We start from the raw sequence: 27,550 nt of genomic DNA, 5'->3' as shown, positions 1-27,550 counted from the left end.
AAGGGATCAAAGCTCATCTTTGAAATGAATCTTTCATAATTCACTTGAAAGATGGGAGGAAACAATGTCAAAAATATATACTTTTACTGGCCCCTGCTGTTTTGTCTGAGAGCCAGCTGTCTTGTTTTTCACTTTCCCTGCTGCATTAACACGTTGGGCTTTTGAAAGTATAAAAATAAACTGCAGTAAGGAGGCTGTTCAGCAGGCAAGTTCACCCCAAGAGGCTTTTTCTTGAGAGAAACTTTGTTTCTTATAGTTCACTGCCTAGAGTGGAATGAAATGCCATAAGCTAAGGTATACCATAAGCTAATGTTTACTGATATGTTTATCGTCTCACAGTGCCCCATATATACCAGAACCGTTTGCCTGCTGGAGCCCTCCTGTAATATGTAAGAAAGATGACAGGGGAGGTCTTCACTCCCCCTCTGCTTTTACATACACCAGATTGGGTTTGATTTAAATCAAAACAATTTTAAATCTCTGGTCAGGAAGCCTTGATTTAATCATTGTTTTCTACACAAAGTACATTCTTGTTGTTTGATATGCTTTATTCATTTAACTTCTTGAAACTTTGCACTTTTAGAGAAAGGCCAGGGCTTGACTGTGTATACACAAACTTGCAGAGAAGCAATAGGGCTGAAGGGTGGGTAATCAGGTCTGTTATCTCTCATCTCCATGTACTGCTGTTAACAAGGATGTTATCTCTGAAGACAACAAACTCTCCGTATGCCTGAAGAAGGGTGTTTGTGCCTGAAAGCTTGCAGAGAACAACTTTTCCAACTATCTAGTTGTTCTAATAAAAGATATCACATCTCCCCAAAAAACTGTGTCTGCCTGTGATCTCTGGAGACACAAATCCACAGTTTGAGAACTGAAACTAAGCATCATAGTGCTCAATGGAGTCCATTAGACTGGGCACTGAGTCCCATTGGGTAGAGTGGTTTTCTTTAATCTTTACTAAACTATAAAGGAGCCTCTGGGAACCCCATAAGATTGGACCCCTAATATAGTCCATGGCCTGTTGTGACCTATTTGTAAAACTTCTAAAAAGGTTGCATGAATACATAGTCTCAAATAGTATATAATTAAAAGTTATAATCCCTACTCCATCATGATATCTTTGAGCTTTAACATATCTTAAATGAAAACTATCTTTTATAAGTTTTTTTTAAAAAGTGTTAAAAATAAAAAATATGATTAAATAAAAAATCAGATTTTTTATTTAAAAAAGTTTGATTGTTATTCACCCTGACCTCCACACAGCTCAGAGATGAAATTCAGAATTTTGCCCAAACTGCATACCATCTCTGTGTGCTAATTATATCTGTGCAATATGCATATTCTTCGCATAGTAGAATACTTAAATTTTTGTTGGTACCAGAGCTAAGGCTTGTGTACCATGTATTACTAAGGTTTACTGGCATATCTTCTTATAAGATCCAGCCTCCAGTTGCCTATAACTTTGTCAGACTTCAACCATTCTGAATAAAATTGTCTACTCCCTGAGTCTGCCTCAGGCTGAAGCTTTTTGGTTTGGGTTTTTTGTTGTTGTTGTCAAACATTTCAGTCAATCTGATTAAGGTGTATGAGACTAGGAAAAATATTTTGTTTGGTTTTGTCCTTGTTAAAAAATGATATTAACTTTATTTATAAATGTATTCATTTTTAAACTCCAGCAGACTCATACTGTGGAATAGAGGTTTGACTTTGGCAGGGAGTTGCTCTTTGTTTAAGGATGTCCTTACTATCTGCTGCCCCCCAAAAATCTGCCCAGATTTGGCTAAATTATAATTTCCATGTGGATGGAGGATGCCCTTAGCCCAGGGCTGAGGAGGATTTTCCTTATAATTCTGGAGTGCTGCAGACCACCCCAAGTCTGGATCCTGGACTGAGCCCCAGCTCTGAGAGCCGGGAGCCTGACCTCTTCTCCTGGTCCCTGATGGCCTAAAGGGTCTGTATGGTTTAATTACAGCTGGGAGGAGAACGAGACTAGGGAGAACAGACTAGGAAAAAAGAATGTGAGAGGTGGGGAGACTGGGACCTGCAGCTGAGAGAGGGAGGGGAAAACTCGGTCTGGGAGCTGGGGTAGAGAAGCCTGGGACTGGCTGGGCAAAGAGACTGGGAGCCAGGAAGGGGAATGAAGACATCTGTGGGGGGAAACTAAGAGATGAGCAAATGGGGAGGCTGAGACTGGGCGTGTCTACATGTGCACTTTAATGTGCATTAGCTTATTTTAATGTGTATTAAAGCATCGCAAAAGCCATGCTCTTTAGCTAATGCGCTTTAAAATACGCTAATGTGCATTTTTCTAGTACCTCACAGTGCAAGTTCAGGTGATCCTCGCCATTTGCAGGGGATATGTTCTCATATCCCCCGTGAATAGCAAAATCCACTGGTGGCCAGGGTTGGGGGGCATGGCTCCAGTGATGACGGTGGAAGCGCAGCAGCAGCAAGCATGGAACTCCTGAGGAGCACCTGTAAGTGTATAAAAGGCATTTAAAATGTGGGTTTGGCATTTGTGAAAAGTTGAAACCGTGAATGCCGAACCTGCAAACAGCGAGAGTTTCCTGTACTAGATTTAATACACATAGCCTAAAGCATATTAATGAATGTGTAGATGTGCCCACTGAGATTTAATGGGAGGTGAAGGGGAGGGGACACCCGTACTGTTAGGAGCAAGAGTGGATGGGGAGAACCAGGTGGGCATTAATGTGATGGAATTTCTGGTTTTTAGATTGGCTTTATTTTAAAGGAAATAACATACAAATGATGTCAGGACATCAAAAAAGTTATCCAGCCAGATACGCTTGTGTTAGGACATGCTACAGTGCCTTAATTTGGTTCCACTGTGCATATGCTTCAATTACAAAATTTGTGTACCTTTTTCACAAAGACCCCCTGTCTGATTCAGGGCACAGGATGGCATGGTGGTGGGGATGAATAAGTATTAAATAGTGAAGTCTTCTTAGGAGGAGCCTCGCTTCATTTGCTGAAGAAGTTAGAAAGTGTGCAGTGAGAGGCAAGGGAAGACAGAAAAAAAAAAAAAAAAAGGAACATTCTCATGATGAAGGCAGTTGAATGGTGCTGCTAGATGATACCTACCTGATGTGGGGCAGGACACTTAAAGGAAATGTTTCACTGGGATATCTGGGGGTGCTCTGGTGTTTTGGTACCTGACTTGAGACCCTGGGTTATGATTTAGGGAGCACCCTGAGCTGCACCTGAAGTCAGCGGAAACTGTGCTTGGACCATATAAAAGGCCATAAACTGCTAGATACTAGCAAACATCTGGTCCTAAGCATCTCAGATTGGGCATCCAAAATGGGCAAATGCATCTGACATTAATTTTTATATGGCTAAATTCCCATCTGTAAAATAGGACTAATACCACCCTTTCAACTCTCATGGATACTGTGAAATATATTCTCTCATGTTTTTGAAGTGCTCATATACTACACTTAGAACACCAAAGAAAAACTCTTGAGGAAATGTATAACTGACTCCACAGGGCAAGGTCTTAATAGTGTGAAGTAAGAGACATAACGGACAAACACGGAACAACCAGGAAAAAAGAAAATATTGCAGAGCTGCTCATTAAGTGAGTGCTGTCCACCTCTGAGACAGGGGTCCTTTGGAAAAAGTAGTCTGTGGCCATGTAACTAAAGAATGCTGTATTAGCCTACAATAGTTGGCTTAGCAGGATTTGATTTTTATCAGTAAACGTTGATAAACATCAGTATCACCTCACCCTCACAGACCAACAAAAATATTTCTGTTGTTAATAATCAACATTTATAGAAAGGGGACATAAAAATGATGGCTAATGGAGTGTGTGACACCGGGGGAGTGGTCCTATAGAACGGCTGACTGTACTTGGGACTACAACCCCCAGGAACCCCAGGGGACAGAGAACAAAGGAAGAGGAAGTGTGACAAAGTGGAGGAGGGAAGCTACGGGTAAGCAGAGCCAGGACTGATAGCAGCTCTGCTGTTCGGCTGACAGCAGTCCTACAATAGTTACATTTGTCCTGAATAAATTGTCTTTCCCCCCACAGCCCTAATTTTGTGTAATACTGAAAATTTTAATTGAAAAAAGTGAAATAAATGCTAAAAAAATAAACATTGGTATTATTCACTGAAATAAAAATTGAATTCTGCCAAGCCTTCTATTGTAATGCATATGGATCAAGGGGCTGAATTTGGGTTGTATGGGCACCCTTAATCATGGTACTTTTTATGTTTGAATGCTTGCCTTTGCAGTAATATTGTCTAATGTCTTTTGGTGTGTTATATTTTATGTTCCTCCACAGTGTATCTAGCATTATCATACCTCCCTCTGACTCAGCTTTCCTTTCTGTGAAATGAGGATTATGAATCTTACCCCCTTCCTTTCCAAGAATATGATGAATCGGTTTCATAGTATCATAGTTTGTAGGGTCGGAGGGGACCTGAGCAGATCATCTAGTCCGACCCCCTGCCACGGCAGGAAAGAGTATTGGGGTCAAATGACCCCAGCAAGATGTTCATCCAACCTCCTCTTAAAGACCCCCAGGGTAGGAGCCTGAGCCTGCACCACTTCTCTTGGAAGCTGGTTCCAGACCCTAGCCGCCCTGACTGTGAAGTAGCGCTTCCTGATATCTAACCTAAATCTACCCTCTGCCAGCTTGTGACTGTTATTCCTGGTCACTCCTGGCGGTGCTCGGGGGAACAGTGACTCCCCCAATGCCTGCTGATCCCCCCTGACTAGTTTATAACAGGCCACAAGATCCCCCCTCAGCCTTCTCTTTTGGAGGCTGAACAGGTTCAGGTCCCGCAGCCTGTCCTCATAGGGCCTGCCCTGTTGTCCCCCGATCATGCGAGTGGCCCTCCTCTGGCCCCTCTCCATGCTGTCCACATCCCTCTTGAAGTGCGGCGCCCAGAATTGGACGCAATACTCCAGCTGCGGCCTGACCAGTGCCGCATAGAGGGGGAGGATCACCTCCTTGGACCTGCTCAAGATGCATCTGTGGATGCATGCCAAGGTGCGGTTGGCCTTCCTGACTGTCTCCCCACACTGCCGGGCCATGTTCATCTTGGAGTCAATGATGACCCCCAGATCCCTTTCCGCCTCCGTGCTGACAAGAGGGGAGTTCCCCAACCTGTAGGTATGGTGCCGGTTGTTCCTCCCGAGGTGCATCACCTTGCACTTGTCTGTGTTGAAACCCATCCTATTCTCGTCCGCCCACCCTTGTAACCTGTCGAGGTCTGATTGTAGCCTGTTGCATCCTTCCAATGTACTCACGTCCCCCCACATCTTAGTGTCATCAGCAAATTTGAACAGGGTGCTTTTTACCCCCTCATCCAAATCGCTGATGAAGATGTTTCACTTAATAGAAGAGCTATGAGACTATACAGGTCATCTGCAGCTTATCAAATAAAAAAGGATTTCCAATAGTACATTCCCCTCTGCTTTTCTGTGTACAATAAACTGTTGAAAATCATATTTAAAATGTCAGTGGTACTTCTGGGGCAGAGGATGAACGGAATGTTCTGAGAGGTTTTCCCTTTTCTTATTTCTGTGATTCTGGCAGTGTATGTTTCTTCTTGAAACAGGAGTATGAGTAGCAGAATATGTAGCAGAGGAATAAGGGTTTTTTAAAAAAGGAACCATAAAGAATCTGGGACCCTGAAAAATCAGTTAACCTGTGGCATCTTAACTGTACACAGAGCTTCCTTATTTCCACTATTTCCCGTATGCCATGCTGGTTGTAACTTTTGAACCTTTTGGGCTAGTTCTTAGGAGTTTACCATTTGATTCCAAATTTGTATTCTGCAAAGTGTTTGCCCTGTGTGGTTATCCTTGAGGCCAACAGCAAATATGAGTTCTCTGCTGCTCACTGAAGTCTATGTTGTTTTCCTTTCTGTAGGATGGAGGCTGCAGCTGTCCAGGAGATGTCGCCAAAGCATTTGGTAAGTATGGTTTGTGGTCAGGTTTTGAGGAATTGAGTCATTCCTGATATAACTCCACTGCAGTCAGAGGTGTTGCCAAATCTGACAGAGGTAGCACTTAGCTGTGTTTTGTTTTTTGAATATGCCATGCACCCGGCATCAGAGTGTAAGGACCTTCCATTCTGCCTACCTGCTTACTGTTCTGAGTGGGCAAAGGAAATTGGTGGCCCTATGTGTGTCCAATAAGACTGTGATCATAAACACAGCTAGTGCCCTGGAAAAGTTGTTGGTGTGTCAGTTGCTCAGCTGAAGAGCTAGGATGTTATGTGTACCAGGACTCAGAAATCATAAAGAAGTAGGGCTGGAAGGGATTTCCAGTGGTCACATAGTCCAGCCCCCTGCCTGAGACAGGATCATCCCTATCCAAGCCATCCTCTACAAATTCATAAGCTAACCTCTTACTAAAACTGCCGTCAACCCTGAAACAACAAGATGTAACAGCCTAGCCTAACCCTGCCACAGGTAAAGCAGGGGGACCATGGCAACCAAAATCCTTCTTGTGTAAAAGGTTTAATACATGCTTAAAAGATCCCAGATGGAGAGCCATGGGCGAGTGATGCCTCCTGAGTCGGTGGGGGGGGTACTTGTCCCTCTAGCAGCCTGTCAGCAACCGGGATGGGGGGTGTTCCCCCTGCGGCCAATCCCACTGACCTGCAAGTGGCAGAAGCGTGCCGCTGGCACTTCCAGATGAGTACAGTCGGCTGTGGGGGAACCCTGGGGATCGCTTCTCTTGGCACCTTGCTCCCTGGCCGGTGCTCTCAGGGTGGGCACCAGCATGCTCACCTGCTCCCCCACCTGAGAATGCTGGCTATCGGGGGTGCACCCCCCTATGTGTCACCACTGTAGAGAGCCATGCCCCCTGCTGCAGAGGAAGGCAAAGTCCCCCACACAGTCTATACCAATCTGACCATGGGGTAAAATTCCTTCCACTCACCCCAAATATGGTAATCAGTTTGACCCTGAGCAGAGGGGCAACACCCTCTACCCACGAATTTCCAGCTTTAAGTCACAGCAGGAGCATTGGCACACCCCAGTCAAAATCCCCAGCCTCGGTTGCAGCCAACACCCTGTGCCTTTCAGAAAGGCTATAAAACAAAAACAAAAAAAACCCCTGACATAGCAGAAAGCTTGGGACGGACGGGGGAATTCCCTCCCAGCCTGGTGTGGCAACCAGCAAAACTCAGAAGCACAGGAAATACCCATAGTAGAACATGGGCATAGCTACACATGCATCATCCCTGACCAGTGGCCGTCCAACATCTTGAATACCATCAGTGTTGGAGAGTCCACAGCTTCCCTAGGCAGTCTGTTTCACTGTCTCACTGTTCTAACGGAATATTTTTTTCATGATATCCAGTCTAACTCTGCTTTGCTGCAACTTTAAGCCATTTGTCCAGGTTAATAGTAAACAGGCAGATTTTGTTCTTACATATGTGGTTTCAGTGTAGGTACTCTGGGTTTGTACTGGTGGGGCTGAGAGGGTACTTTGGCCTCAGGTGTTTTCTGTAGTTCATGAATGTTGTGCTTGCGGACCTGGTTGCCACTGGTTCACGTTGGAGCTGGGAAGTCCTGTTTTGATGGGGCTGAGTGCATTATACTGGTAGTCTGAAGAGACCTAGAAATATCCTTGAAGACCGTGGAAATGCCAGGATGCAAGAGGACTGTACAGAACCACTTTGCTCTGTCAGTGTTGTGCTGTGCAGGCTACGGCACTGCAGAGCCACATATTTCTCTCACAAGAAGCCTTTGAAGGATAGAAACCAGAGATGGGCTCATGACCACCAACTCTAACCTGCCGTACCTGAACTCTGTGTACCTGCAAGGAAGGTCAAAACCAAATCTGGCACCCAGCCTTGAAAAGGGTTGGTGTAGACCAAATATATGGAGAGATTAAAGTGGGACTTGTGATTTGGCATGCCATGGTTATAGAGCAGCCATGAGCAGCCAGGCTGGGCATGACAGCTCATTGCCACCAGTTGAACACAGTCTACTTGCCACTTACAATCCTGAGAGACGTCATAGAAGCTTTAGAATGACATGACGCATGGGCATATCCAGGAGTTTTAAAAAGGGGGTGTTGAAGCAGTGACCCTTGGGGGTGGCATTCTCCCACTCAGACTTTTCCCCTCACTGTGGTAGGCAGCCTACACCACAGAAACAGTAGCAAGGGACTTTTTTTTAAGTCTCCAAAGCCTATTAGTATTCCCTTGCCCCTGGTTTCAGCTCCCTTCCCATTACCCCCTCCCCCTCTCTACTTAAGCCCAACACTAACCTTCCTTCTGTACAGAGGGAAGAGATGGGGTGGAGTGATGGCTCTGGGAGTCATCATCAGCCTTGAGGTGGCAAGTGAAACCCTGAGAGCAAAAAGGATCCTATTTGTTGATCTTAAAACCTATTTAAATAGTCTGGCTTGCTGTTTGTCAGGCACTGGGTAAGCATTCATTTTAGTAAAGGTTCTCACAACTTCATCTTAGTAAAGGTTCTTACAAGTGGTGTATTTTCCCTTGCCTGACAAAGGGACTTCTGAATAGAAACCCAGTGCAACAACAACAAACCATTTTGCAGTCAATCAGCAGCACCTCTGATCTTTGCAGCAAAGGGACTTCTCTAGTGATGCAGATAAACGGTGAGCAGCCTCCTCTGTCTTCATGCACAAACAGCAATCACCATTGCAACCCCAAAGCAAGGCAGAAAGTAGTGGAAGGCTTTGAAAAAGTCGGGCTGCTGGGCAGGGAGACTGGAATTCCAGTCTTTCACAGCTCTGGGCAGGGATGCTAAAATCTTGCCCAGTCCTCATGGCAGTTTTGGTGTTCTCCAGCAAGGCTTGCAAAAAGGGGCTCAAGTTGGAAAATTTACATTCCTGTCATTTGCAACTATGCCCCGCTCCCTCTCTCTTGTACCCCTCCAATTGTGTTGCTATTTAACACACATGGGGATTGAGCAAGTACTAGAGTCTCAGTTCCACTGGAAATTCTGCAATTTGGAAATGTGCTTTTGTTCTGAATCAGAAAATTAGAGTTGGAAAGTACCTTAGGAGGTCCTCTAGTTCAACCACCGGCTCAAAGCAGGACAATCCCCAACTAGATCATCCCAGCCAAGGCTTTGTTGAGCCAGGCCTTAAAAATCTCCAAGGATGGAGATGCTACCACCTCCCTAGGTACCCGGTTCCAGTGCTTCACCATCCTCCTAGTGATAGTTTTTCCTAATATCCAACCTAAACCTCTCTTGCTGCAACTTGAGACCTTTGCTCCTTGTTCTGTCATCTGCCACCACTGAAAATAGTTTAGCTCCATCCTTTTTGGAACTACCCTTCGGGTAGTTAAAGGCTGCTGTCAAATTCCCCCTCGGTCTTTTCTTCTCCAGTTAAATAAAACCCAGTTCCCTCAGCCTCTCCTCATAAGTCATATGCGACAGCCCCTGAACCATTTTTGTTGTGCTCCACTGGACTCTTTCCAACTTGTCCACCTCCTTTCTATAGTGGAAGTCCCAAAGCTAGACACAGTATTCCAGATGTGGCCTCACCAGTGCAGAATACAGGGGAATAATTACTTCCCTCAATGTGCTGGCAAAATGCTTCTACAAAGGCAGCCCAGCATGCCGTTAGCCTTCTTGGCAACAAGGGCACACTGCTGACTCATATCCATCTTACTGTCTACTCTAACTTGCAGGTCCTTTTCTGCAGAGCTACTGCTTAGCCAGTCAGTCCCCAGGCTGTAGCGAATCTGAGATTGGATCCAGGGCCCTGACAAAGTTAGGATCTGACAGCCCAGGGGCTGGGGGACCCATCCCTTGTGTGGGGGACCAGAAAGTAGCACTGGTAAGCCTGAGAATTTGGAGTGCCAAAAGACTTCTGGCAGTGTCACCTTTGATTTATTTGAGGAGCCCTGTGTATGGATCATATCCAGGCTCCTGTGTAATCCTAATCCACCCATGAAAGAGATGATTAATAGCATTCTCAAGGTGGTGTTTGCTGCAAAGCTGATGCAAGGTTATACAGGGTAACCAGAACCACAACAACCAGTGACCTAGAATGACTGCACTGGAGAATGGGCATTAATCCTATTTTTGGTAGGTTAGTAATGATATCAGATTAGTTTCCAAATAGGCTTTTACATCTCACTGACATCTGAAACAACAAAACCCTAGGACAACCTGTCAGCATGCCGGAATGACAGGAGATCCTAAATGGGTACCTACTAATTGATATTGTATATGGTGCAGTGACACTAGTTTGGGATAGCAATATGGCATGAAGGGAATTGTTTTCTGTCCCTTTAATATGAACACACTGTCCCTTCCAAATGACAATAGGGCAGTGGGAACGGAGGCTATACAAGGGCAGCCAGGTCATGTGTTACTGTTTGTTGCAGCCTCGGAGGTAGACTCAGCTTTATCATAGCTATTAGAAATGAAGGCAGGGTAGATTTGCACCTGATTTAGTTAGTTTATAAGGTGCCTGCCTTCTACCTGACTCCAGGCTAACACAGCTAACTACCTATCTCTATAAGAAATTAACCCAAACAGCCACTTGTCTCACGTTCCAGATCAAAACATACCTACATTCAGGTTGGTTCCTGGAGCTCAGGTTGCTTTATGATGCAGATAGGGGGAAGCTGTCAAGCTCATGGAAGGACTTTCCGAAGTCTTAGGGACTCGTGGCTCAGTACGTTACCATATTTTCTTGCATACCCCCTACCCCACAAACTAAGACATACTTTGTTTTGGGAAGGCTGAATGACAAAAAAAAAAAAGAAGATTTTTCCAGTCATGCCTGAAAGTTGACTGCAGGGGATCCTGACCTTAGTGGTTGTATCTGTGGGAGGGTTAATGCTGTAGCTCTGATCCTGAAATGTGAATGCCAAATCCTCCCCACTTGAGGCTGGCAGGGAGTGAAACACCGCAGCCATCTTACAGCAGTGTTTCCCTGTTTCTACTACAGCATAGAAAAGTCAGGCTCCCCGCTTAAGACATGAACCTCAGTTTGGAAAGCGGGTTTCTACAAAAGAGGTGCATGTGGTATTTTAGTAGTTGTATTAGTTTGGCTCCTAACAGAGAGGGAGCCACAAAAGTCATATCCGGACTGGAACTTTACCAAAGTTTGGACATGTTCCAGTCAGGTTCATCTCCAATTTCCATGGAATAAGGGTCCACACCAGTTGCAGGAGGAAGGTAGGGCAGGATGGCACCTTGGAGACTGACTGGTTCAAAGAAGCAACAGTCTACAACATCAGATGCTAGGAACGGACAGGACACAAAAAAAAAATGGGTGCAGTCCTGGGCAGGAACTGTCCATAAGGACAGAGGGATGTTTCTACCTATAACTGAGTTATGTGTCACACAGAAGCAGCCATGCAGAACATTTTGTTTCAGGGATGGGTCACAATAGGCTCAGAAAACTGTAAGAGCTGAATCTATTTGCAGATTCAAAAACATTTGCTTCTGTTTAAAAAAAAAAAAAAAAAGCATTTCATTTTCTTGGACTGCTGCACATCCTGGTTTCAACGACGAGAAATAAAAACAGTGTCGTGGCATAGGTGTCCACACAGTCTTTCCATCCTACGTAGAAATACCAGAAAACTTCTGAGAAATCCTAGTGTGATTGATTCCCAAACACATTCAAGAACACAGCTTGGGGGCCTCAGCTTATTCCCATTGACTACAGTAAAGCCGGCCTTATGATATGCAAACCAATGAGAAATGGATGAGGTGAATAACCATCTTGATAATCATTATTTTATCATATTTGATGGTAGTCCTTCTGAATCCCAGTGGAAGTTCAGAACCCACCATACAAACAGGACAAAAAGGCAGTATCTGCCCTAGAGTTCTTGCAAATAAGTCATCTTAGCTAAAAAAGCAAACTCATTGCAAACCTTTTGGGGTTTACCCCTCATGACAGGAAATTAGTATAGGACTGGTGTGGTGAGGGGGAGGGGAACACCGCTCCAGGACTGTCATGCTTTACACTTGAAAAATCTGCTTGTGGTCTAAATAAGGGTAAGAATTCCCTCCTCCCAACCTTGCCAACATGCCTTCCAATTCATATGGAAAGGTTTTGGGGGCTGTGTTGTTATGCGTTTCTACTGTACTTAGCACAATGACATGTTAATTTGTGACAGGTCTCTTAGTCACAATGGTAACAATAATAAATAATAAACCCTGTCCTGAGGCACTCAGGGTTAACAGTCCTTTGGGTTTGCCTAGATGTTATTTTTACATCGTCTTTTACACTCCTCTCCCATGCAACCTCCTTACCTCATGTTCTCTCCTCATCCCAGGAGCTGGTGCAGATTTTGTCATGCTTGGGGGGATGTTTGCAGGCCATGATCAATGTGCTGGAGAGATCATGGAAAAAAATGGAAGGAAGGTGAAGCTGTTCTATGGGATGAGCTCGGATACAGCTATGAAGAAGCATTCAGGAGGAGTTGCTGAATACAGGTATGAGTTACACTCAGTTTGCTATGAATCCAAACCGCCAAATTCATACCTGGATTTGAACTTTTCAAATTGCCTCCCTATTACAATCTGGACCATCTTCCAGACACATTACTACACATGGACTCAACTTCCGGAGCTATGTGTTTCTACTCTCAAGTTCTGTGTAGCATGAACAGTTACTGTTCCCAGCTCTAAATCTCTGAGGCACATCCTATGTCTGTCACCTGTGCTGGGTACAGAACCATGTAGGATAGCTGAACCTTTGCCAGAACCAGCCCTACAGCCCCTCTGAGCCCTCAGTTACTTTGCTGCATTCTCCCAGCATCCTACTGCCTGTGGAGGTCTAGTGTTCAGAAGAACAACGTGTCAGGAAGAGAAAGACTACAGGCTTAGCAAAGGAACATGTTAACCACAGCTGTTGCTCTTGAAAGCACTGGAGAGTTACAGATGTTTATAAAACAACAACATCTTGAACAGACCTTTCTGGATCCACTCTCACCCATTCTGTAAATCCTGGGTTTAGCAAGTGTCTTAAGACTAGACAGCCCTATCTTCCTCATGCTGGTCATCCTTTATGTCACAGTGCTCTCGGGTCTGTGGTTTCAAGAAACAGCCCTCCCTTAAAATAATCTTTTTCTCTTGTTCATGTTTGGCAGTTGGGGGGATTTCAGGGGCTCCAGTGGGAGCCCCATCTCATTTACTTTTATGTAAAGGGTCATTCTAGGTCAATAGCTATGCCCATTTTTCCAGTAGGGAAAACTTAATATTGATGTTCTTTGATGGCACTGTCAGTTTCTTAGACCTGGGGTACTTCTACGCTACAGACTACAGTATCGTGTAGAGATACACAAGCTAGCTTTAAACAAGATGGCTCAGATAACAAGCTGCTTGGCTGCAGCAACACAAAATGGATAATCTGATCTACAGAGAAGGTTGCAGTTGGACATGAAAGTTGTGCGCCCAACTCACAGTTACTATATGAAGAAAAACGAAATGGGACTTTTGAAACAAAATGGTCTTCACAATTTAGCACAGACATACCCAGTCTGTCACAGCCCCTAACACTGCAACAAGCCAAGCTACAACCCATGATGCCAGCTTCCCAGACTTTGGTCCAGACCTGAATTTGGCTCCATCTCCACTGCAAACATTTGCTATTGCGCTTATTTCAAGATTAGAAGAGCACCATAAAAGCATACATAGCGTTGTATAAAACAAAGCTGAGACAGGGTCCCTGTCCCTAATTGTTTGCATAAACTAGCTTTGGTCTGAGTTACCCAACCTCTTCAGCAGGGGTTGTTGGGTTGCCACAACGTGCCTGTAATGATGACTGAAAAACATTTGAGGCTAGCAGTAGATAGCTCTGGGGGCAAACCCAGGCAGAGGCTTGATCTGGCACTTTTGCCCCCTGATTTGACCGAACTGCAGCAGCTGTGCTTTTGCATGGAACCACTTTGAGAGAAAGGCACCTTTAGGTTGGAGGAATCAGGCGCAGAAGAGATCTAAAGAAAAATGTGCAGCAGTGTTTGGCAGGTTTCCAACTAAGTAGCCTGTCCTCAGGGTTGGATTCTGCCCAAGAAGATAGTAATTGCTTTACAAATAAGAACATGGAAAGCATGCCATAGACAAAGGAAACAAGCTGTATAACTGTAGGTAATCTAGCTAGGAGCCCCTCCAGTTGGTATGACAGGGAGACCAAAGTGCCTGCAAGAGATTAGGCCTTTGCTTGATACCCTGAAGATAGGGCAATGCTTAGAGGAGCCCTTGAGACAAATTACAGCTCTACTTCCCTCTGCTCCTCAGCGAGGATAGAGTGCTTTGTCTGAACAGCATATAGCATACTTTCTCATTGTGCCTGCCCTCCTGTTACAGGGATCCAGCAGCCTTCTTCCTCACATCCTCTAAGGCTACTCTCAGAAGCAAGCCTCTAATCAACACATTGACTGGTATCAGGGAAGACTCAAATCCCTCTGTTTCTCCTGTACAACCACATTAGAGCCAGGCGTGGGGATCGTTACAATGAGCAGAGTTTATTTTCAGCCAACCACTGCACAGCCATGTGTTGGACAAGCTGGACCATTGCACCCGGTAGGCATCCTGCATGCCTGCTTGAGTTGTCAGTCACTCAATCAGGGCTCATCAGCCAGTCCCAAGAGCCTACTTGTTTATTTCTTTCCATGATGCTGCTTGGCATCGAGGCATCTGGAACTAACTGTCAGAGTGAAGGAGACTAGCAATTAGCTCATTGCTTAAAAATGGCAGCTGCCTGTTACTCAGAGGCACTGGCTTCCTTTCATCTAACTAGCTGTCACCAACTGGACTTCTACCCCAGTTGGTAGCTGTGTTTTAAGTCAGTGACTGGAGCGTGTAGGCAGATCTAATACATGATACCATCAAGCATCACCAGGCTTTAATGAACCACAGGACAGGTGACAGCCTCAGTTAGCCCAGTATTTTGGAGTAACTTCTGTAGCAGGCGCTGTTGAGCTCATGAAAGTTGGGGGAAAGGGCCCAAAAGCAAAGCCAGCCACAGCACCGATGCTTCAGTGGTAACGGGATCAAATTGTGCTCTGGAGTAGGAGGCTTAAAAACAGGGTGGCATCTGACTGCAAGCAACTGAAGAAGACACATTAGACAGTACATTAGACAGTGCCTCAGTGCAGGGATAAAGAGTGCTGAAGAGAGGAGCCATATATAAATATGTAAAAATGCCTCCCCCTTCCCTGCAGCTGTCAACTGTTTTTCCAGAAGTGCAAGAGTGCAAGGTATCCATAGGAGTTGTTCAAGCTGTTGGGAGGCACCTCTGAAAAAATCAGGCTGCTCATTGAACATGCCTGTGAATTCAACAAGCTAACTTTATGCCCTAAAAATGGAGTATTTTGGCTTAAGAACCTGATCCTGTGGCCAGTTTGAAATTAGATTTGAAAACAGGAGAGACAGGTAAGGCAGGGGGATTTCAGCACGAAATAAGGTCAGGAGAGTGTTTTGTACTTGCCGGGTTTACCCCATGTCATAGCTATAAAATCTGTGTCTCCAGTTTCATTATTATTTATAATATATAACCCCCCTATATCTATGTGTATATAACAGCTATATGGAATATTTATATATCAGCCATTTTGAGGTTTTATTTCTGTAATTTTAAATCGGGAATAAGGGGCAAGGATACACATTTCATACACTAACAAACACTGCAAAGCCCAAACAAAAAAGCATTGTGTTATTTTAGTAGTGTCAAAAATAGCATTGTACGGAAGAGCTGAACATATCAGGAAATACTCATGGAAACTGTTCCAGTTCTTGTACAGGAGAAAAGCTGTAAGGAGAGGGTGAGGGAGATCACAGTCATCCTTGTTGAGAGCTGTGCCCTTACAGATGGTTTGATTTTGCTAGTTGTATGGCATTTTCAAGAGTGATGGGTTGCTTAGTAATTCACAGGCGTTACTGTGAAGCACCTTGTAGCTTCTCCGAACTTTACAGGGACAGTGGGATAGAGCTCAGGACTAGATTCACAAGAGGACTTAACATGTCTTACTGCCCTTTTTTATGTTTACGTCCAGGCTTTAGATTCCTAAAACATGGCTGCTTAATCCTAGAACTGCCTACGGTTTCCACTCAAAAAATCCCCTAGATGATGTAATATATGCTTTTGGTCATGTCCAGGACCAACTGCAGGGCAGTTTGGTTTCTTGTTCATGTCTCAGCCCTGTTGCAATCTGGAATCCAGGTTTTCCTCTCTCCTCTCTGACCCTGCAAGGTCTGAACTGGCAGGCATTCTCAAAGCACTCTCGCCTGATTGAGCCCTGTGGTGCTAGCTCCTTTACCATAGATTTCCTAGATGTTAGGGCTGGAAGGGACCCTGAAGATCATCAAGTCCAGCCCCCTGCCCCAGGGGCAGGAAGTCAGCTGGGGTCAAAGGATCCCAGCAAGATAAGCATCCTGTACACCAGCAGCCTAGCGGGTAGGAGAAGACCCAGGTTCAGGTTCCTCCTTGGCCTAAGGGGATTTGAACCCACCTCTCCCACTTATTGGGCAAAGGGGAAGGCACCATCTCCTTCTCCCAATGTGTTTTGTGAGACAGGCTGTCTTGGGCACCTGACTCCTGGGAAGACTTACAGCTGTAACTCCTGAAAGAAAAGAGTTGTCCACAGTTGGGTGACTACCTTCTTTGAGGGATGAGGCTTAATTCTCATCTCTCTCCTCACCATTTCCTGCTGGCAAGCTGAGGTGGCATCTCACTCAGCATGCTAGCCTTTGTGTATCTCATTCTCAGACACCTGTCTTTCCCCACATGCTGTATAGGAACCCTGGGCACTTCACCTAGGCCTGTAGATTCCACTAGGTGACATGAGGCACCTTTTGCAATGCTCTGCATATGCTCTTTTGGGGATCACGTGCTCAGAGTCTCCTGCATCAGAATCCCAGTATTTGAGCTGAAGGAAAATCCCTGCTGGCAGTATAGGGCCCATGACTCAATGGAATATTAGTTCTACCCAGTACAGAGCAGCAGTGCGTAAATACACTAGCCAGGTCATTACACCGTATATTTAAGAGCTGCAAAGACTCTTAAGTATATAGTATTACTCATCAGCTGCAGGGAGATTCATTACAATTCCTCAGTAGATGGTGACACATTAACAGCCCCCCTTTAGTGCCACACCAAGGTTTTGACCTCCCATTTAAAGCAGCAAAAAGAAATCTAGCCAGTCTCTTATTGAAGCCCTGCCACACCAGCTACTGCTGCTATTATTAATGGTTTACAAAGGCTTTGCTAACCAAGCCTCCGAAGCAGGCATGCTCTGCCTTGCATTATCCCGCTAGGGATTTAAATAATGCCAGATTTAACATCGTGACAAATTCATGATCCTTGACCTCAGCTTGTAGTGTGAAGGGGAGGGGGCAGAAACCCACCCAAGCCCCTACCAGATGTTAGAGTACCGTATAAAAGACACTGAATCCTGCAGTCCCTGGCTGGGGTTTAACGTGCTGTGTAACAAACTGCAACTCACTCATTTTTTGAGATTTTGGATACAACCAGAGCTTCCCAACTACTGGAAAAGACTAGGTCCCATTTCCAGCAGTCACAGGCCAACCTGTGTTCTTCCATCCCTCTTTTTCAGTTGTTGATTTATGTGGCAGAGTGATCTGATTCCTAGAAGCACAATGGTCAAATGACATTCTGGATATTTCCTAATATGAGGAACTGTAATGGGAGGGGTAGAGATGCAGGAGGAAGAAGAGCACTGAAAATCACTAGAGCAGTTTCTCCCATGGCATAACCCTACTACGAACTACTGCTGTCAAGAAGGTGCACTGATCACAGTGTCCCTGTCACTGTGTATAAAGTGCATCTCCTACTTGTCTTGATGAATGGACCTGACACAAGCATATTGGCTTCAACAGAACTGCTTTGTGGTGGGATTACTCACCTGGGAAAGCCCTACTAAGGGAAAAGGAGTGCATGGTCAAGTTGGTAGAGGATCTTAATCTATATCTGTTGTATAATGATCTACATGCACCTCTGGTGTCGTATAAATAAGCAGTAAAGGCCCATGTTTTCAGCTGGTTTAAAGGACTGCAGTGGAGCTGTGCTTATTTAGACACAGATATATTTTTAAGCATCTTCTGTTGTCAGCCTAGGACCCACTGTCCTTGGGTGACGTGCCTGTTTGTATGTGGGGAAGCTTTGCTTGCATCAGGATAGGAGGAACAGGTTGCTAATGGGCTCGGGCATGGTTTGGCTGGTTGCAATAATTATTTCCTGGGTCAGCTTCGGAACAGTGCATTTCATAGAATCATCATAGTATCCTAGAGAACTAGGGCTGGAAGGGACCTTCAGTCCAAACCCTGCCTGAGGCAGGATCATCCCTATCCAAATCATCCTATACAGATCAATAATTTAAGCCGGGGTAGGCAACATTTTTTGGCTGGAGTGCTGAAAAACCCACAACGTCTACCTTGGAAGGTGCTGGAGTGCTGACATGCTGAAGTCCGGAGCAGCTGTTCGCAGCCTCCTGGCTGCAGCCGGCCCACGGAGCTCGAGCTGCTTGCAGCAGGGCTTGCACCCTCCCAGCTGCCTGGTGGGAGCAGGCTGGGTAGCTAAGAGCCTGGTTGACGGTGGTGTGCCAAGCAAAATGGCCTTGCATGCCATGCTTAGCATGTGTGCTGGGGGTTGCTGACCCCTGATCTAAGCTGTTTTTAAAACTACTGTCAACCCTGACACAACACTGTAACCCACCACAGGTAAAGTAAGGGAGCTGCCATTTGAGTACCTTAAAAAAAAACAATATGGGGACAGGCAGCATAAAAGTTCTTTTAACTTGGAAAAAATACCTTCTCCGTCACTTCCAGTGTGGAAAGCAGTAACGTGTCTCTGTTTCCAGGGCTTCGGAAGGCAAGACCGTGGAAGTGCCTTACAGAGGGGATGTGGAAAACACCATCCTGGACATCCTGGGCGGGCTGCGCTCCACGTGCACGTACGTGGGAGCTGCTAAGCTCAAAGAGCTATCCCGAAGGACAACTTTTATCCGAGTCACCCAGCAGCATAACCAGGTGTTTTCTTAGCCATGGACTGGGGGGATTGTGCAGTAGTCCTGTCACCTCTCCTTTCTCTCTTCTACCAGGTTTTTTATTACAGCTTTGCAGTGGCAAATTCCCCAGGAATTGGCTGGAGGGGAGGTGGGGCGGGGTAATTGCTGCTATAGGTAGGATTGAAGAGGAGAAGGGTGTGCCTTCAGACACAGCACCATATAGATTTTTTGGTTCAAGATGCAATAGACCCATCTTTTAAAGCCATGTCTGTTGTTTTGTTTTGTTTTACTTTAGGTTCTCCCCGCCCCTTCCCCTTTCATTTTTTCTCTGAAAATAGCTACCAAAGCCTCCATTTGCAATGGATGAGCCTGTACAGACTAGGTTTGTATTGGTCATACTGGCCACTACAACCAGTGGTACTTGTTTTAAGAACATCCTCCCAACTTTTAATGTTGACTGGCCAAGTTGGCACTGCTTCAGCTGTACAGCAGAGAGAAACTGCAGACTGAGAAGGCAGAGGGGTGCAGAGGGTCAGTTTGCATAATCAGAAATTAAAGCCATGCTTCTTGACCATTGAAGTTTGCTGTTGGGGTCCCGGCCCTTGGGGAACAAATTGGAGTGACGGCTCTGTGGACCAGGGTTGCTGCTGCATTTTCACTGTGATGTTAAAGACACTGGATCTATAGCACTGTTGGTTCATGTGCCTTTCAGGGGTTTTTTCTTTAAATCAACATCTTCAGATTTGCCTCTTCAGATGCTGGCATGTTCTAGCTTTACCCTTACCTCCAAGGGAAGCATTTAAAAATATATATAATTTAAGTGTGCCTTTTTTGTTTGACACATGCAGTCATTACATTCTTCGGGCCTGCCTCTGCAAACAAGTTATTTTAAGGTATAGAAACCTTCCCAGTAAGTGAGCCCAGGGAGCTGGCTTCTTCACAGCCTCATGCAGGACTTCGTGCAGTAACTTAAACCTACACAAATGGACCGGGACTTTGTGCCCACTTATCTACCTGTTGTGCAAGGCTTCTGTGGGTATGTCTACATCACATTGCTGATGCTCCCAGGAAGGGTTGTCCTTCCCACCTGCTGCGGCTTGTAGCATCAAACCCAGAAACATGCCAGGGAAGTAACTCTTGGACATCCCCCCAAGAGCTGCCCTAGTGACCCATTTCCTTGAGAACAGCTTCCCCACCTCATTTCCAAGTTTGATATGCATGTACAGGTGGGAGTAGCAGGCAGGCTGTGCTCAAGGGTGGCCTTCTCTTAAGCACTGCAGAGACACGGTGTAGAAGTGTCCCCTGCATCATGCTGGAGTGGCCAAATTCACTTCTTTATTACACTGCTGCCACTCTTTGAAAGGCACTGGCCTAATTAGGAGCAAAAATTGGCCCCCAGCAGAATCACAAAAGACTTAATCGCAAGAAGCCAGTAGTCTGATCCTGAGCAAAAGCAGGTGCTATGAAGGCAATAATGAATATTTTAGACTCTGGATAACACTCTAATAAACTGTAATGGTATGCTAATTAATTGATAAATCTCAATGAAAGTTCTTTTGAAGTACACATTTGCCTCCACACAAATACCACAGTAGTTCATTATGATAAATGTTATTAGAGTGGATACCAATGAATTAATAATAACCAGCCACTTATTTTAAAGTCTCACTGAGATAACAATACAAATGGAAACTGAAGTAACTTCAGAGCCTTTTCCCCCTCCTGTAAGTACCTGTGGAAAGATAGAGGCCTCCTTTGAAAAGCAAAACTGGAAAAGGAGCATAGAGGAAAACAAATGGAGTTAATCTGGCAATTCTTTATTGTTTCAAATTAAAAAAGGAGTCTGTACAAGTGAGCATACTAAGGAACACATTTCATCCACAAGCTGGACCCTGATGACTGTAATCAGGTTTTGCATAGTAGAAAAAGCATGAAAGATCTTTCCAAGGGACTGAAGGCAGGTGCTTTACAAAAATATTTTAAAGTTTGTAGGCCTGTTTTTCATTTAATTGCTCTGCTCAAGGCTGGTCAAGGGGCTTTAACATGGGGATGTTTTTCATTGACTTGAAGGTCCATTCACACTGCCAGAGTGGTGTTAAGACACTTAAGCGTGAATGATACTCAGGTCCTATAAATAAAATACCCAATATTAGTTCCCTCTGACATTTCCTTTTCTATCAGAGCTAGAGGAACCATAGAAAGGCAGATGAATGGCTTCATTACTATAAATAAAACTGCTGTAGGCCAAATGCAGTTCTCATTTGTGCAGATGTAAACCCCAGCGTAATCCTACTGAAATAAGTGACTTCACTCGGAATTGACATGGGTATAACTAAAGGCAGAACATGTTCCCCCCTTCATGCCTCATGTAAAGGTACTTGCATAATGGTAAAGCAAAACCACTGTGAGGCATAAGGATGTGTTGCATGTATATCCATATTTCCATCCTACTGCCTTCACACTCGGGAAGTGCAGCAGTCCACTAGACTCTCACTTGTTGCTGTTGCTTCTGTACTTTTTCTGGCTACCTTCATCAATGAAATATAAAAGAACTAAACAGTTTGTAATTTTTTTCAGCAATCACTCATTTAAAAAATAGCTGCTTACTATATATACATTTTAGAACAGCTTTTGCACAGCCATGCTGCACTGCCTGTGGCCTGGCTCATCTCCAGACGGGTTTCAAGTGGGAGATATGTTCCACTCACTTCAGCCTCATATTTGCAAAGGTGTAAACCAGTAGTTCTCAACCTCTTTTTTCCACAACCAGCTGCTGGGAGTGGAGTGTGGCGGTGGCCGGGGGGGTGGGGGAGCTCCCAGCACACAATGTGACTTGTCGTTTGTGTGCAGCGCCACTGGCATTGCCCCCACAACCCTCGTTTGGGTCATGACCTGGGGTTGGGAACTGCTGGTTTAAACAGAGGCTAGAGGAGAATGAAGTCCCATATTTGTTTAGAAGCCAGTTGTATCCTACAGGTTGTAGATTGCCATGGAATTAATAGAAGTCAGTGATATCACCTTGAATTTTTTTTCATGGCATACTTTACCGTCTTTTGGATGTGCGCTGGTTTCCATGGCAAGAGACATAAGCAACAGATGGCAGGCAGCCCCAAAGAGGTTAACTGGCTACGTCTTATCCTGTGATATTATACCAGTTGCCTGTCCAGTGGAAACCTTTAGTCAATCAACTGCCTTCATTTAGGGTGCCTCTCTTATGAATATATGTGCACGCACATATACACATTTCCAAGTGCAACAAAGAAATTAGCATGAGCCTCACTGCAGGACCACTTCTGTGAAGAGATAGGTCCCTTCAACCTCCCTAGTACCCAGCCCCTCCTCCCCACAACTCAAGTTAGAAGCCAGTCTTCATCGACTTAAGTGGTACTTCACCCCGCAGGATTAGACCACCCAAAAAAGGCTCTATTAGAACTGCTAACACACTCATGTACCATTCATAGAGCTACCTCACCCCAACACCTCTCCATTTCCTAGTGTCCTTCTGCAGGGAATGTCTTTGCGATGCCTTATTGCTGTGCTGCTATGCATGAATAGCTATCATTCCGCTTCCAAAAAACGAATACCTGGCACTTTGCAGGTGTCCTAAGCAGTAGCTGTCCCTTGAATTGGGCCAAAGTCCCACTTGCTTTCCTTACCCTTGCAACTCCACCAAGTTTAAAGCACCAGCACGATGTCGCAATCTGGCTCATGGACTCATCAAGGTGTAGTTAACATGGCACATTCCTATAAAAAGAAAGGTGGATTTCAAGTAATTAATATATTTGTGTTAGCAGCTTTAGTCAGCATAGAATACATTTAAAGCTGAAGCATAAGCACCTCTGCTTCTTCCATTGCAGCTGTGACAGTAGGATAGGCCAGGAAGTAGTCTGTAGGCTGCAAGGCCTACCTCAGCCCCTAGGGGTTGCATGCAGCCAATTCAAAGGATATGGTCCATCAGCATACTGAGCTACCCAGTGACCGGGCCCACAGTATCCCTAGGGCTGTGCCAGTAGGCACATCATGTTTGACATGGTTCTTGCACCAAGTGCTGGATTTAACCCACTTTGTTGTCAGGGATTATCAGCAAGGACAGCTCTAGCTTGGGAGAAGTTTTGGTGCAAGGAATATGCCTGGTCAGTCATTTCCTCAGTTCTGTCAGGGATGGGACAGGTAAGAGCATTCTCTGTCCTCCCCAAGATAAATCCTGAAACTGCAACTGGATACATTTTTATCCATGGGCACTTGCTTATGATCTCAGAACACCTGCTTAGCCTAATTCCCTTGCTTTCCCAACCATTTTGCCTTGGTCTAGCCCCATGGACTTCTGTAGTCACTCCTATCTGTTGCCAGCGTAAGTGCTTGATCGCCCTTTCCCCTTGCCAAACCAAATCCTGTGCTCTTGAAGCAAGTGGGAATTTTGCAACTCGCTTCAGAGTGCACAGGTTTTGGCCTTCCTTGTGTAGAAGGGGAAAATAAGGCCTAGGAGTAATCGTTTGCTTGCACCTCCGTACTTCTATGGCCAGCCGGCTGTGATAGGCTCTTGTTTGCCTTGTTTGGAAGTGATGTGTTTTGGGGTTTGTTTGTTTTTTGAGGTTGATTGGTTAAGTGTTTTGAATTTGTTGTGGTACCTGTCACGTGACTTTTGTGCCAGAAGTGTCCTAGTCAATACTGTCTGCTGTCAACACAGTTTAATTATGTCTCCTCTTAGACATCATTCTTTTTTGAATACATCCACACATTTAGGCCTGTCCTCTGGTTGTGACTCCACAGCGTCAACCGATACGCTGCTTACCTGGATAAAGCTGCCAAACATAAATAATTCAGAAGCCAACATTCCTTTGTGAAATGTAATGTCTGTGATAATCTTAAAAGACCACACGCACTCAGTCAAGCAGCATGAATGGACTTTAAATGTTTTCATGCCCCCTGTAGGCCATCACTGAGATGATTGTGTCAGATACCATCTTTCTCCATTTGTAGCAAAGCCATGTGTAGAATGCATTCTGTCTCAAAGAGCTTGCATGTTTAAAGTGATCATTTGTTGTATACTGGCTGTTCTGTTATGAAGTAAATCACTTTTGGTCCAGAAAGGGTTATGTGCTGTAAAGGGAATGTATAAACCTGTATGTATCATATATTATGGATAAAAGCAAACTCTATAAAAACTTATTGCTGAGGTTAAAACTTGAAGGGAGAAAAATTAAATGGATAAATTGCTGTTTCATAGGAAAACTGTCTCTCTTGCTTTCTTAACTCATAAAGACAAAGGCACAGGTTTGCAATTGGCACTGTTATTTTATTAGTACGAGTATACTGAAACAATAAACTTGTACTGGTATACAGACAATTTCTTTAAAACAATTTTGTTCAAATTTTGAATCAAACATTGTTTTATTATAATAATGAAATAATTTCTACCTAGAAAACCTGCAAGCACCATCAAAGAAAGGGACCATAAAATTCAATAAACAGACGCGAGTGTATCCTACAAATAGACACACCACCATTAGAAAATAGAATATGAATTCTTCCATTTTTTTAATATTTGTTTTAAAAAAGCTAGTGCAAGTACAATATTTTACACTGGAATTACAGAGAGTATGCACGCATATGGAAAAAAGTTCTCCTGTCACAATAAAAGCTCTTAACTATGTCTGTATGCACTTAAAACTTTCTCCTCTTTTCAATAAGGTGCAAAACATTCCCTCCCTAGCTCGTTTGTACTGGCCATGTCATCTCAATTTCTCACCAACACAAAGCTGCATTATCCCTTTTACTCAGCCTACACTAGGCACAACACTGGAAGTGTGATTTGCAGCACCCCTTGGTAGAAACACTGAACAATGAAAATCTTGAAGACTCTTAAATGGAGAATGGCTTAAGCCTACCTCTGAGAGGACTCTCCTTGAGGGCCTTTGCGAACTTGCCAGTCCGAGGTGGCTGGCTGTCAAGACCTGTGACATAGCTAGTACAAAATTATTTTCAGTAGATCACATGAACTGAAAAGGTTAGGAAATCCCCTTTATTTAAACACTGCAGAGAAAACAGTGTTCACATTAATATATTATTTTAAAATAAAAAAGACAAAGCAAAAATACATACATTAGTGAGTTTCAGCATGAGCTGACTGTCTGTGAAAAGCTATACCTGTGCTCTAAGAGATTAGTAGCTTTGCTAGGTAGCCAGTCTAAAGGCCAAATAGAAGACATGAATTCAGCCACTTGCAGCCATTCTGGGCCCATTTTTGTCCTTCCTTACTTAAATTCATTGCCTGCTGACTTCCAAGGGAGTTGCATGTGTATATACAAAAGCAAAATCACTGGGTCCTTTAGAGCAAATGCCTAAGGCCAGGCCTTCACACACTGCACACTGGCAGAGCTGTATAGCTTCCAAACCAACGGACCCACACCCACTGTATATCCATTGAAGATGTGGCCCTTAATGTTTTAGCTTGCCAACCACCAAGTAGTACAGCAATAACAGCTTCCAGGAGTCACTAAAGATGAGTGCGGACAACACTTCCAATGCACGCCTACTGCATGGGCAAGGGAAAGGGCACAGGAGATTTGACCAGTCAAAATAGAAACGAATGAATGAACAAACAAAAACTAAAATGAAATCAACCCCACAATCTTAGATGAAGCCTCCAATCAATTCTCCATGGAAGACTTAAGTCCTTTAAGATGATGATGAGAAAAAGCTACAGAAGTCTGAGAGACTGTTATTGTGGAAATACTACCTCTTGGCTGAATTCACTTCATTTCCAGACAACTGGACAATTGGGGCCATTTCTCTGAGCATTGAGAGGTCGTTTTAACATGGTGATTATTCCCACCCCCCTTTCCCTCTCCCTTCACAGGAGTTTCAGATCTGAACCTTGGGTTACCTTGGATTGGCAGCACGGGGAGGAGGGATACAAGGGTTCTGAACCTCTAAACTGTGTTTTCCCCTGCTGTGTTTAGGCTTCCAGCTATCCAAGTCATTCTTTGGACAAGGGAAAGCCCCTTTCCTCAGAAACTGCTCCTGGATTCTTTCCTTTTGGCTTGTTAATAATATTGATCTCTAAATCAAATGAGGCCATGGCTGGAACAACTAAAATTCATGTCTTTAATCTGCTCCATTAAAATGAGGTGTGTAGAGGTGTTACAAGAGGCCATGCCGCGTTAGATGGTAGAGTTTATTTCTTGGTAGGCTAGGATCCCTTGTTATGAACACTTCTTGTTCAGGATTAGGTTCTTTGGGTTCTTTTGGAACAGGAAGTGCTGCAAGTGTAGAGCATCATCCCAGAGGGAGCAAAGAAATGACAATGGCTTCAGAATCTAAATTAAGCAGGGTGCTCTAAAATATATTTTCAGCACAGGGACAACCAGTGTGAAACATTACCCCTTTCCCCAGAAGTGGGACCCATGTCACATGAACAGAAAATTAAGCACAGTTGTTCTTTAAGAGCCTTTTAAGTGATAATTCTTCCTGGCCAGAGCCAATACAAATCAGATCATCTAGACATGACAGTTTCTATATACAAAAAACACATAACTTTCAACCTTTCTCTGCTTTTGTATTTTTTTAAAATTATTATTTTTTTTTACAAACAAGGTATGAAACTCACTGTTTCAACAGAGCCATCTCTTTTTCAAACACTGAATGAATCATTCCAACATTCATTTTTCTTTTGTGCAATTTTTAAAACATTACCTGTACTCCTCAATGTGAGTGCTTCAAAAAAGTTTTTTTAAGCTTCTCAAATTAAGTTTACATCAAAAAAATATTCCCACAAGATATAGTGCTACAAGAAAAGATCCTATCAGTAAGGTAACACATCTGAAGCGAGGTCGTCTATGTAAAAGAAATTGAACTCTGGAGTAGAGGTGTACAACTTGTTTGGAATTTCCCTAACAACAGAAAACGCAACACTGTCCTTAGAAAAAAATCAACTAGACATAATAATCATGTGCTTTTAAAACTTATTTACACGCATACATATTTATATACACATGCTCACACTTTTGGGGTGTGTTTGTGTGTTTTGACAAATTCCCTATTTTAAGACTTGGGGTAAAAAAAAAAATACAGAAAGAAAACGACTGACCGCACTCTGCTGAATACCCACTTCCCATTACATTTCCCAGACTGCTGGGTAAGCCAGCAGGTTGGACTTTACTAATGTCTGATGCTGACTCTTATGATGAGGTATGGGAAGGTGAGTGGAAATTACTTTAGAAGAGTGCAGGCCACATTTTGCCGTGTTTGAGTTCACCTGATAATATATATAACAAGAATCCAGTTCCACCCAGGTAGATCTGGAGTTACTACTAAAATCAGTAGGAATTTTCAGTTTATAGCTGTATAACTAAGATCAGAATCTGGCACTAAATGATACAGACCTCATTTCTGCAAGTATCTTTTACATATAGTTAACACTGTTAAGTTTCTGAGGGGCCATCAGTGCCTTCAGTGGACCTGCTCAGAAGCCTAGCTACGCCTGTGCATATGGCATTTGCAGAACTGGGGTCTCAGTGTGCATGGCATATTCTACTAGGAATCCAGATCTGAAAGAACAACACCTTTTAAAAACAACAAATGTGGTGTTTTTAA

The 27,550-nt window shown here is 44.2% G+C and overlaps 1 protein-coding gene across 3 annotated transcripts in view; it reads left to right on the top strand.

The window, feature by feature from the left end:
• The window catches only part of GMPR (guanosine monophosphate reductase), a 49,332-nt gene extending 25,145 nt beyond the window's left edge, over window positions 1-24,187 (top strand). For 2 of the 3 annotated variants that reach the window (XM_090039245.1, XM_090039247.1), the window contains 3 exons: window positions 5,906-5,948; window positions 12,266-12,425; window positions 18,809-24,187. In XM_090039245.1, coding sequence (XP_089895371.1) covers window positions 5,906-5,948; window positions 12,266-12,425; window positions 18,809-18,989 — 384 coding nt within the window. In that variant the 3' untranslated portion in view covers window positions 18,990-24,187. Of the gene's footprint in view, window positions 1-5,905; window positions 5,949-12,265; window positions 12,426-14,297; window positions 18,766-18,808 lie in introns of those variants that run through there. The other variant, XM_090039246.1, reaches the window with a different exon arrangement.
• Window positions 24,188-27,550: the final 3,363 nt, after the last annotated feature.

Source organism: Crocodylus siamensis, chromosome 3 (genome assembly GCF_052110815.1).
Source record: "Crocodylus siamensis isolate JL-2025a chromosome 3, ASM5211081v1, whole genome shotgun sequence".
Taxonomy (NCBI): Eukaryota; Metazoa; Chordata; order Crocodylia; family Crocodylidae; genus Crocodylus; species Crocodylus siamensis.
Note: the sequence above shows the minus strand (reverse complement) of the source record. Positions and strands in the feature narration are given on the sequence as shown.